The sequence below is a fragment of the Erpetoichthys calabaricus genome, chromosome 4 (genome assembly GCF_900747795.2).
Source record: "Erpetoichthys calabaricus chromosome 4, fErpCal1.3, whole genome shotgun sequence".
Lineage (NCBI taxonomy): Eukaryota > Metazoa > Chordata > Cladistia > Polypteriformes > Polypteridae > Erpetoichthys > Erpetoichthys calabaricus.
Window position 1 is genome coordinate 168,236,053 of NC_041397.2, and position 12,597 is coordinate 168,248,649.

General features: G+C 36.9%; 2 protein-coding genes across 2 annotated transcripts in view; one reads left to right on the plus strand and one right to left on the minus strand.

Annotated features, from left to right (window-relative positions):
* The window catches only part of cmss1 (cms1 ribosomal small subunit homolog), a 398,519-nt gene that overhangs the window by 64,409 nt on the left and 321,513 nt on the right, over window positions 1-12,597 (plus strand). The gene's annotated exons all lie outside the window — the stretch shown is intronic.
* Window positions 1-12,597, minus strand: part of filip1l (filamin A interacting protein 1-like) — a 298,961-nt gene that overhangs the window by 34,937 nt on the left and 251,427 nt on the right. Inside the window, 6 exon segments of the mRNA XM_051926067.1 lie at window positions 9,368-10,477; window positions 10,479-11,591; window positions 11,593-11,802; window positions 11,804-11,893; window positions 11,895-12,110; window positions 12,112-12,166. Of these exon segments, the coding sequence (XP_051782027.1) occupies window positions 9,368-10,477; window positions 10,479-11,591; window positions 11,593-11,802; window positions 11,804-11,893; window positions 11,895-12,110; window positions 12,112-12,166 (2,794 nt within the window).

Genomic DNA, 12,597 nt, shown 5'->3' on the forward strand with positions numbered 1-12,597 from the left:
ACATTTTAAAGCTTGGATAAATGGATGTACTTTGCTTTAGCTACTAATTCTTGCCTGTGTCTAGACTGCTGCTCTCTGTTGACTTTATGAACTGACCAGGGTACATACATGACCTCTTTATGGGTTGTCTTCCAAATCCTAGAATGCAATGTATTTGACTTCAGATGTGCTCTTTACACTGAATGTCCATTTTTTTTCAGGTTATAGTTTTAATGTTGACCCCTTGTGCTCTTTCTCAGGTTTGCTCCTTGTCTTATTTCACATCCTAACTTACACACTGATGCAGATTTTTTGATATATGCAGTGTTTTTCTTTGGGTTTCTTCTTTTATTTTGCAAGCATTGCCGTTGCCAGTGATGTTAGAAGGATCATTTGTGTGTGCACATTATAAATCCTCACAATACTTAATTGCGCTAGATAATGAACAGAAATGCTCCAAGGCCAGATTTCTGTTTAATTTCCAAACTGTTCAGCCCAAATTTTATATCCTTGGTATTTCTTGAATTGTATATTTAATACAATATGCAGTCTATATTAGGCTTTTTATATCCGTATAGTAGTTATTATTATTTAACATTGGTATTAACATGAATACCTTGCAAAATTATAGAAAAGTCTAATCATAAAATGTAGCAGTCATGTGTGTCCGTAATAATGTATATATAATCCTTACATTTCATATAATTAAGCACTTTTAACAGTGGAGAATGAACTAATGCAAACAATGAATGTAAAAGATATTGCTTTTGAGTTCACAAAGATTAAAAATAGAAAAAGAACAGTTCTGAATTTAAGTGATTTGTATTTTTAGAATTGTGAAGAACTTTTAAACATATTTTTTAAACTGATATCCTGTTTGTAAAAGGGAACTACCATAATTAACCTACAGTATGTTATTGTTATGTTACATATTTGCATGTACATGTTTTTTTTGTTTTTTTTATTTTTATTAAAATTCCATTTGAACATGCTTAGTTGAATTTATATTAATTTACCCAATGCCTGCAGTAAATAGCTAGCTTTTTATGACATGCTTTACCAAGAATTGTGAAAGTCATTAACACAAAAAATATCTATAGTTCACATGAAATTCATACAATACATGAATGTAAATATATAAATCTGTTTGTCTAATCAATTTAAACTACCAGGTTACAAGCAAATTGTAACATAGGTGCAGTAATGTTGTATCAAAGGATAAAATCTCAATTTCCTACATGACATAATGGGGGTAAATTGGGTGGCACCATTTACAGTTTTGCCTAGGGCAGCAAAAAAAAAATACTAGAACTGGCCCTGACATTGACATTAATTTTGATGATGTCAGTGATGATTTTGGTCCTTTGACTGCTCGTAGCTTTCCTACCCCACTGCAGTGTCCAAGAAAAGAAAAGCTGATAAAGGGAGAAGGCAGTTTCAAGGGAGACGTGAGGCAGAATATATGATTGTAATGAGCAGAGAGGTATCTGTGTGTCTTCTTTGCAAAGTAAAAAATGTCCAGTAATGTGTTGATCTGTTCTGGCCCGTATCGGGTATATACGTTATGTTTGTCCTTCAGTAAAATCAAGCTTGACACACCTGCCCTAAAGGCAAACAAATAACATTTTACAATTATTTGAATTCATGTAATTGCATTCTAAATTGTCCCTATTGTGTGCTTGGTGTGTGGGTGTGTTTGTGTGTGTCCTGCGGTGGGTTTGGCACCCTGCCCGGGATTGGTTCCTGCCTTGTGCCCTGTGTTGGCTGGGATTCACTCCAGCAGACCCCCGTGACCCTGTGTTCGGATTCAGCGGGTTGGAAAATGGATGGATGTAATTGCAAACTGAAATTCTCTGTTGACTATAACATAAGATATAGTCTCTGGGAACTGTGAATGAGAAAAGCTAAGTACTTTATTATTTCCAATTTACTGTAAAACATAAAAGCACTTTTTTCCTGTACATGCAATAGTCATCCAAAAACCCTTATTAATAACTTCCCTTTGTCTACATTTTTGGGGTATCATAAAATTTGCCATGAGAAACAGTAATCTATTGTTGGAATTAGAGATCTTGAAATATATATATATTAAAAGAGGAATAGCAATGGAGGTTAAAATGCATGCAGGAGAGCCCTTTATTCATGTAGGGATGCTTTTTTGACTGCAGGCAAAAAGTTAAACTTTGGATGGTGTAATATGTACACTAATACATTCTTTCAGTAGAATAACATGGAGGAGTACTTTGTTCTTAAACACTGGTACATTTTGGCTTTCTCTGATGATTTTAATGAATGTAGCCTTGTTTGTTTTTGCTTGAAATGCAACATTAGAGACTATACAGTAGAATTAATTAATGAACTACATGTGGTGTATCTAAACAAATGAGTTCATTTTATAACAGGATGTTTTTAATTCATGGATTATGGCACAAATGGTGTTTACCTGTTATTCTGTCCGTGCTGTTTAATGTATGCAGGTATAATTAGAACTGTTACCACAAGGTTGCTGGGGTACAACAGAACATCAAGTCACAATACATTTTTTGTAATGCATTCATAGGGTAAATGACAAAGTTCAAAATAATATGAAGTTGTTAGGCCATACCACATAGGAGGGTATATTAAGTTCAACACAGTTTATTATAATTTACATAATGAAATATGTTTTTAATCTTATAAATAATGCAGTTGAACCTTGTCATAATATTGTAATACTAGAATGACTTTGGTGAGATCCAGTTTATCAGTTCTACACTGTGTTTTTGCAGTTACTTGTAATATATACCTGAAGTTGGTTGCTACCTGCATGGGATGAGTTCTGTGTTTTTTATTTACTTATTTTATATTTTAAATATCAGTTTTGGGCTTTGGAATTGTATTTGTTTTGTTGCATTCATTGACCTTTTGATGTAAAGATATAGAATTTTCATTAACCTGAGGGAGGGACAGGACCGGTTTGTTCTCAAGGTAGTTGTCTTCATATCAATGAACTAACACAGACAGGAGTCAGGCTGAAAATAGATGCAGGCAGCATGCATGGCCGCCAATAGATGATCAGAGGTCACAACTGAATGTATTCCTTTCTTTTTTTACATTTTTTTTCTTTCATCAATGAATACATTTGTATACATCTCGCAATTCTTCATCCTGGCTAAAATCTGGACTTGTGTCATCATTTTTGTATTTTACATGTTATTCTTGATTTCATCAAATATTCCTTGTTTGGGGGGAATTAGTCTTTTTCATTTGACTCATGATTCAGACCTAGGAACCCGCCTAGTCACTTTTTGCTGCTTGTTTATAGAATTGCTTATAGTACTGTAGTAACTAGTTTATTCTGCAGATTATGGTCAGGTGTGCTCATTTAAAGTGACCAACTGATGTTTATTCATATGCCTTTGATCTAGGAATGTAATCAGTGAATCAGTGTTTGAATATTTACAATTGCATACATCCAACTAATTTGGGTAGCTGTGGTATTTTTAAGTGCAGGGAGAGAAAAAGACGGAATATAAAGAGTAGCAAAGGTAGATAGGAAGAAAGCTTTGTGGAAAATATAAATGCCACACCAGCTAATAGGAATTACATTTGTGTAGTAGGTAGATAGATAGATAGATAGATAGATAGATAGATAGATAGATAGATAGATAGATAGATAGATAGATAGATAGATAGATAGATAGATAGATAGTAAAACATATTGCAGCAGTGAGTTGTTGTAAATTTCTTAACGCAACAGTCTCAGACCCACTTATTTCTAGGAGTGGAGGGAATCCGTTGAGTCAGGATTGGGTCAAAACTAGGGAATCCATTCGCGGGAATGAAAAATGTCCATGAATCACCAGGAAAATGGGAACGGCCAAGTTCACATATATAGCGTGTAAAAATTGATCAAGAAATAACAGAGTTATAGTTGAAAATAATTAAGGTGGCGCCATTGCTGCAGCTTGCACTTCATCAGACAACAGCTTTGAGCAGCAACTTGAAATTGCAATGCGTCAGTCTGTTGCATCCACATTATCTGTGCCAAGAAACTTGCCATCACAGAATGATGACAAGAAACTGGATGCTTCAGTAAAAGCTGAAATGGCGGTGTTTCAGTTCAACGGCAAGTGCAGGCATTGTTTAGAACAAGTGTATCAGTATCTGAAGATTGTGCCGCCTACTTCATTGGAGGCAGAGCGTACTTTCTCAGCGGCTGCCGTACTTCTGCACGAAGGTGCGCTCTCACATGGACGACCGCACGCTGGACACGTTAATAATAATAATAATAATAATTCATTACATTTATATAGCGCTTTTCTCAGTACTCAAAGCGCTATCCACACAGGGAGGAACCAGGAAGCGAACCCACAATCTACCACAGTCTCCTTACTGCAAAGCAGCAGCACTATCACTGCGCCACCTGTGAGGACGTTGTGCTTTCTACACTCTTATTACCACAACTAAAGATACATGTACTTCTATGACAGCATGAACTGCTTGTAGATAAGGTTAGTCTTTTATTTGTGTCAACATATTGCAGTAGTTTTATTAAAAATAAATGTTGGTTGTTCTAAAACCGTTCACATGTGAGATGCCCATGCACTGTGTCATCCCCGGGAGCCCGGGATTCCCGGGAATGAAATGCGAGATTCCCAAATTCCCAGGAATGGATAAACCTGTCCAAGAATGGATTCCCTAGTCAAAACCTTTCTAGCAGCTTTGAATCATTATAGACAGGAATGTGCTATGGACAGGGTAGCAGTTAATTGCAGAACCTTTTCATTCACACATCCATACTGGTTAGATTTGATGTTTAACTTGTTAAGTCTTTGGGAATTTGTGAGAACTCTTTTAGGATAACGTGTATTTCTCATTGAAAAGCTACATTAGATGTGTTAGGCCACATGGCTTTCCACTGTGCCTTCGTGTTTCCCCAGCTTACATTGGAATATTTTTTCTATATTTATTTGTTTTGGCAAATGAATTATTTTTGATTCTTTCTTGATTTCTTGCCATTGCTGTGTGTTGGGAAAGACACTAATGAGTGCTCTCCTATTACAAGCGCAAGTACAACAAAATAGTTAATTTGTTTCGGCATAACAATTTCATTAACCTATACTTGTTAGTGTATGTTGAGAATCCATAAAGGCTTAGTTACTGCTTGTAAAGTGCTATTTAAGCTCAGCCAGCAATGCTTTTGTTTATTGCCCTCATTGTGCACGTCACATTATACCGCAAGCCACTTTCTCCTCCTTGAAGTAATTTTGTGTTTTGATATGCATGTGGAATCCTAGAATTGTGCATCTAACATCCACTGACTATTCTCATTGTCATATGTGTAATACATTTTTAATGTCACATTTAAAATTAATTTTCACACTTTAAATGTTTCTGTATGTAATAGTTTACATTTTGCAGCTAAAGGTAGAAATTTTTAAAATTTACTATTAATGCAAAATTTTCCTGGCCTCTTTGTATCAAAAATTGAACTGACACAAGATAACCCATTAAACAAATATTCAGCATCACAGACATACAGTATGTTACATACTTAATAACTTTTTTCAACCTTTTTCTTAAATTTACAATGGAGGCTTTGTTTGAAAGTATGCAATATGCACAGTCTGCTGTTTGTGTGGCCAGGAGTTAAAAGTTCTTGTTATTAAACGTGTGTAGGTTTTCTTTTATAGACATTTGATTATCTCAACAACTACAGTGTGTTACAAAAGTGGCTTGAGTTATGGGCAGATTTGTGTCATCTTATTGTTTTGATTAATCCCGAGGAATACAATGTGTCTTTTATTCCACCAGGATGTACTATGCTGCACAGATCATAGTGTCTCACTCTGTTGTTGTATCATTTAAGATGGTCATTGTCCCTTTATCCTGTAGAACACTTTACACAACTTTAAAAGAATAACTGTTTTTATTATTATAGCTGCCATGTAGAAGTGGAAACCTCATACTCAACAAAAATATAGAAGATGCTGAAATTCTCATGAACAAGGACAATTGCTTAAGAATTTTTCTCGCTTTGTATATTCTTATTTTGTAAGTTTAAGATGATCAGTATTTATAGGGATTTCCAGTGAAATAGAGGAAATGCCAGAATCAGTGTTAAATAATAGTTCCTGATTCAGTATGACTTAAACTTTCATACTAGTAAATGAAAATACATTTAACTTTATATGTGCTCATACTATACATGGGAGTGTTATCAAACCCTGAAAATAATTTGGTTTGGTGAGGAATATCCCCAGTATGTTTTATCCAATAGTGTAAATATTCCTAGAATACCATTATGCCAAAATTAAAATTAAAAATGGGAATTATGAAATAATCACATGCAAAATACTGAGACATCCATCCATCCATCCCATCCATTATCCAACCCGCTATATCTTAACTACAGGGTCACGGTGGTCTGCTCGAAGCCAATCCCAGCCAACACAGGGCGCAAAGCAAGAAACAAACCCCGGGCAGAGCGCCAGCCCACCGCAGGGTGTGCGCACACACACACACACACACCAAGCACACACTAGGGACAATTTAGAATCGCCAATGCGATTCTAACTGCGAGGCAGCAGCGATACCCACTGTGCCACCGTGCCGCCCCATACTGAGATATATGTATGTATATGTGTGTGTGTTTCAATAATTCTTAATATATTGTACATGTTGGAGTTAGAGGCATAACTATGCCAGCTGATATAGTTTATTAAGCAATATGTGATTCAATTTCTTTGCTTATTTGATGTTGACATGAACATAGAAAACAAAAAGTGTCCAGTATGAACTGAGACTAGTGGTTCTGAGCAAAGGCCTATTTCGTAATGTTCTATATAAACTTAACAAGAAATACTATATTGACGTGATTATATATCAGAAATTATTGGCTTTGGCCTAATTATGACCAAACTCGCCTGAGATGTGCTGGTCTGTAAGACGGTGATGTCTCTGTTTCTGTCTGCCAGTCTAGCAGGTATATAATGGACCAGTAGTGGGAGAAGGGCATTACTTATTTTCTTGCTTAAACATATGAATTTTTTTACAGAAATATCTTATTTGCAAAAATTATATTTTAAACCTAGATGGAATCTAAATGCTTGACTTATGGTATTCTTTCTTGAAAGGCACTATTCAGTTGTATTTTTATTGCAAAGTACAAAATTCTTGCTTCCTTTAGTAAATCTGTTCTTTGTGTTTGCTCCTGTTCATATGTTTAAACCTACAGTAGAGTTAAAAGCCAGAAAGGCAAAATACAGGAAAGAAACTAGAAAACAATCGTTTGTAAGGGTTACATGCTGTAAAATGGAGCAAAACCTCTTCAGTTGGCAGCTTGATCAGCACAGGGCTTCAGACAGCTGCCTCCCTGATTCAGCATGTAGATTACTTGTCCAAGGAGTAATTTTAGCAGAGCACTGGATCATTGAAGAAACATAAAATCTTTGCCAGGGCCAACTGTAAAAGGTAGGGATTGAGTTTTATTCTGTTGGATTGAAAACAGGTTAAGTAAAGGACTTTCTCTGTGTCTAGTGTGTTAATTGAAAGCCAAGCCACTAGAATTCAGTGAGCTCAGGTTTTATCAGATACCAGGATTTAAATAGTGATCATAGGAATTTCTAGGGAGAATAATTTACCACCACGGTCTTAATCGTTTAGTGACCCCTAGATTTTGTTATACATGACCGCCTTTGCCCAAAGAACAGTTAGGTTGTGAGTTGAAATGACTATTTACATAAATTGAGGGTGAGTGGCCTGGTTAACAGTATTCATACTTTGATTCATTAAATAACAAATAAAATACTTCTCTTTTTAAAATCTACATCAGTCTAAATGGCTGCTTTTCTAAATCCTCTTTCAGGCTTTAAGATTCAAACATGAAGTCTTTAGATTTTGTAAAATAAAAAAGCAAGAGTGATGAAAATGTGCAAATTCTTCACAGTATCCACAAAGGATGTGTTGCTGCAAGTGGTTCAAGGTATGATAGCTGATTTCAAGTTAAAAAAAGAAGAGGTAAAAGCCAACCTGCTTCTGTGGAATTAGCTCGAGAGGCAATATAGATATTAAACACATAAAGTAGCACGAAGCGTACCACACAGTATAGTATTCAGGGAGCTAACTTGTTTGCTCTGTTTTGGTCCACTGATTTTGATTGTCTAGTACAGTGGACCCTTGACTTACGAACTCAATTCGTTTGCGAGGGCTGGTTGTAACTCAAGTTGGTTGTAAGTCAAGACTATTTTTCCCATAAGAAATAATGGAAATACCCATAATGCGTGCTGAACTATGTACTAACCAAAAAGTTATATAAAGTGCCTAGCCTATCAGAAACAACAATTTCATACTGTACTCGCCATTTCATTTGACATCTTTGGGCTGCAGTAAGGGAGGAGGAGGAGAATGAAATGGAAGGTGGTTATTGTTTGGAAGGAGCCTCCTTATACAAATCTTTTCTTTGTAAAATTGTCAAGATGGTGGATTTCGACATGCTGTACATATTAGTGAGATCGGTCACACAAACACCACTCTCATATTTCCGCACAATTTCCTTCTTCGTTTCGATTGTGATCGCTTTCTTTACCTTCGTTACCTTCTCTTCCTTCCTTAGCAATTATCGAAAAAAATTATATAAATCACTGCACTGACCGAAATTACGTCCACAAACACATGTATCTGGGCTTCGACTGACGCTTACAAACACTCTTGTCTGTTTGTTTACAATTGCGCAAGCGGATACACGTGACCACATTCAGGTCATAACGCAAAATGTTGGTCATAAACCAAAACAAAATTTTGGTCGTAAATCAAGTTGTTCGCATGTCAGGCCCGGTCGTATATCAAGGGTCGACTGTAATTGTAACTAATGTGATTCAGCACAAGCTGAATAAAGAAAAACATTTCTTTAACTGCTATACATCTGCTTTCATACCTTAAAATATTAGTTACTATTACTGCTTATAAGCTAGGAAACCATGGAAGAGGTTCAGTAGATGCTATTTATTTTCAAACACAGAAAAATGTTTTTTTTTCCTTTCTTACATCAGAAATCCTGACAACAATCTGTAGGTTGGACAATTAATACATGAAACTCAGAATGATTAACAGTACATTATTGAATAGTTTGCTACATTATCACCATTGAGGATATACAGTAAGTGCACAGATAATTAATTACATAAAAATGTATCAGGTTTAATTTTATTGCTGGAGTTCTATAGGCCTTTGCTAATTGCTCTAATGTTTTCATACAGTAAATAATTCATGCACACACAGATGAAAATGATTAATGTGACAGGTGGTTTGGGGGAATATGAGATTAGAGTGGTTGGTTCAAAGTTTTTATTTTCTTGTGAGTTAGAGGGAAGGATGTGTTTGGGAGTCAATCATAGACATTACTTACTGTAATCTGTGAAGGCCTTAGGATAGGGGAAGTTGCTGGTGTTATTGTAATGCTGCTGGTGATTTTGTTGGCTGATTTGATGGGCATACCATTTGTTAAAACAGGAGTCCTGTTTTCTTGCCCAGAAATATACGAAGGGCTCATAGGCCTGGATGTATTTGTCTGAACATAGGGGCTGCCTAAATGAATATGAATTTTATTGTCTTCAGTTGTAATTACACTGGGTCCGGTACTGTTGGACCTCTGTAGCTGCCAACTATGTTGTCTCTCTGGAGTAACCCGAAACACTGCATTTCTACTGCTCATTTCCACATGTTCTGTAGACAGTGATCGTTCTGGAGAACTGGTTGTGACAGCTACAATCTGGATTGGTGACATTGCCCTATCAGGACTTATAGAACCACAAGAGTCTGGAGTCATTGTCCTAGAGTAAGTTGCCATTGTAAGAGGTGACATGGTTCTTTCTGGGCTACAAAGTCCGTCAGAAGTTGGAGATGCTTTAGATTTGCCAGGTGGAGACAGGGCAGCATTTTGGATGATAGTGATTCTCTGCTTGGATAACCCGCCACTGCAGTTTGGGATTACAGCTGTGCTGGTGTAAGAGGGGGAATTTTCTGATGTTGGGCTGGTGATCTCAAGCATTGCAGTGTTGTGACCATGGTCAGGAGTGACTTTGATATGCAGTGGCTGGCCAGGAGTGTGAGTGAGTACCAAGTCTGCTGGGTGGACATGGTTTCCATTTTGTCTTGGTTTCCCTTTCCCATTCAGAATATTTTGACCATCTTTGTTTTTCCCCCATGAAACCTTTGACATCCTGTTGTTATTAAGGTTGTTGACATTGTTCACAGCAGTTGGAGTGTATTTTGTAAGAGACTGCTTGTTGTGATTGATTTCTTCCTCGGAATCATTCTCATCATACAACTTGCCATTTACAATAGCCTTTTCTGTGTGAGCAAGAGTTTTGTAATCAGGTGGTTCATTGTCAACTGGATCTGTCTGCACCTCTTTAGAAGAGACTTGCAAATCTGAAATCCTTCTACCATTTAGTCCAGGTCTTAAGCTCTTGCTGAAGCGCCTGTATCTTTCAAGTTCTTTGGTGATGTTTTCCATTTTCTCGAGCTAGCTCTTTGTTCTTATTTTCTTGCTGGGTCAGTTTTCTTTGTAGCACTGCATGGTCACTTTTGACTTGACAGATTGAGTCTTCTGTTGTCATATATTCATGGATTTTATCTTTCAGTGCTTCTACCTCTCTGGTAAGATGGCTTGACTTTGCCTCCTCCTCTTTCAGGCGCTTATAGAGGATTTGCTCCTGGCTGGATTCCTCTTTCTCTACCATTTTATATTTGCAAAGTTCTTTTTTTGAAGCTTCTAATTCTTCCATTAAAGTCTTTGCCCGGTTTTGCTCAGATGCATATTTTCTTTCTAGTGATTCAAACTCATCCTCTGTCCTCAGGAGGTCATTTTCTACCACCTTCATCTCGGATAGCTTCTGTCTCAAATGCTCCACCTCTTTTGTCAAGTCCTTCACTTTGTTGTCCTCTTGTAGAAATGCAGCACAGGACACTTTACCGTCTTGCCTGGCCTTGTTTCTCAAAAACTCTTTTTCTATGGCTTCCAGTGACTGTAGTTTCCTTTTCATCATGTTAAGTTTACATTGTAAGTCATTGTTTTTTTCATCCTCAGTTTTCAGTTTGGCCTTAAGCTCCTCTCTGTCCTTATTTGCATTGTACAATTTTTCTTCAAGATCTGCCTTAGATTTTAGTGATTTCTTGCTCTCCTCTATTAATTTTTCAGTTACTAATGTCACTTTATCCTGTTCGACTTGCAACTTATCTGTGACACTGTTCAGTTTCTCCTCTGTTTCTTTTAACTTCTCTGTCATGGTATTTCTTTCATCAACCAGCATTACTGTTAATGTTTTAAGCTTACTAAGGTCTTCTTTCAGGGACATCTCAGTGTTTTCCAGGTGTACCTCAATAGCTTCTAGTTCTCGTATTCTTTCTTTCAGTGATTCTAGTTCATTTGACAACTGTTTTGTTATTGTTCTTTCTTTCTCTAAACTACATTTCAGTGAGCAACACTCTTGTTTGCTCTTGCTAAAAGCATCTTCCAGCTTTTCTAGCTCCATTATTCTTCGATTCAGTTTATCCACCTCACTTTTCAGATTTTGACTATGGGTAGAGTCTTTCTCCAGTTTCTTATTAAGATCTCTACATTGGTCCTCCCATCTTGATGAGTTCCTCATCTTTTCCTTCCATTTCCATTACTCTTTTCCTAAGGTCTTCAACCTCAGCCATAAGGTTTGAATTACCACACTCTCCTCGATTGATTTTGTCTCTCAGATCTTGAAGTTCCTCCTCGGCTTTTCTTAAAGTCTTATTGGTTTCCTCCAGCTCATCAATATGCCGCGTTAAGGTGGATAGCTTCTGTCGAAGCCTGCCTGTTTTGTGCATCTTCATTGGTCAGTTTGGCTGTCATGACCTCCTGCTCTTGATGAAAGTGGTGTGATTGATGTTGAAGCTTGGCTTTCTAGAGGGAGTACCTTTTGTTCCTCTTTGTGCAGTTCAGATCGGGCAGAGGTGAGATTTTCTTGAACTTCTCTGATGCTAGCTGTTAGTTCCTGGACCTTGCTGCTTTGTTGTACAAGCTGTTCAGATACTCTTTGCTGTTCATCAACCACCAGCAAAGCAAATGTTTTAAGCTTTGTCAGTTCTTCCTTCAGCTTGCTCACCTTTTTATTGTTTTTCTTTCTCTCTCCATGCCCCGTGATTCTTTTCTTGATCAATCAGCAGCTTGAGCCTGAAGATGGAAGAAAAATTAATTAGCATTCAGAAAATAAGGCATGCTTAATTTAGTGTAGACATAATGTGTGTATCACAAAATGTTATATTAGCAAATTTCCAGGATGAATCTTGAGCATGGATTTTTACTGTAAAAGGAAAATGAAAGGTAAATGTCTATCATGGTATGCAGTTTGTCAGTGAATGTTACTTGGGACGAGATGAGACGTGACCTTCTCAGAAAGACACTTTCATGTCCCGTGAGACTAGACTTTGTGCCAAGAGATTTAACTGCGCCCAGGACCGGAAAAAGACAGAGTACATTACAAAGTAGAATGTCGCAAAGAATTAAAAAAACGTTGGTGCGATACACATGCAGAGCAGGTTAGAGATAATGGAAGTAGGAAAATTCGAAAGTCTCAAAAAAAATGATAGTAGAGATCGCATTAG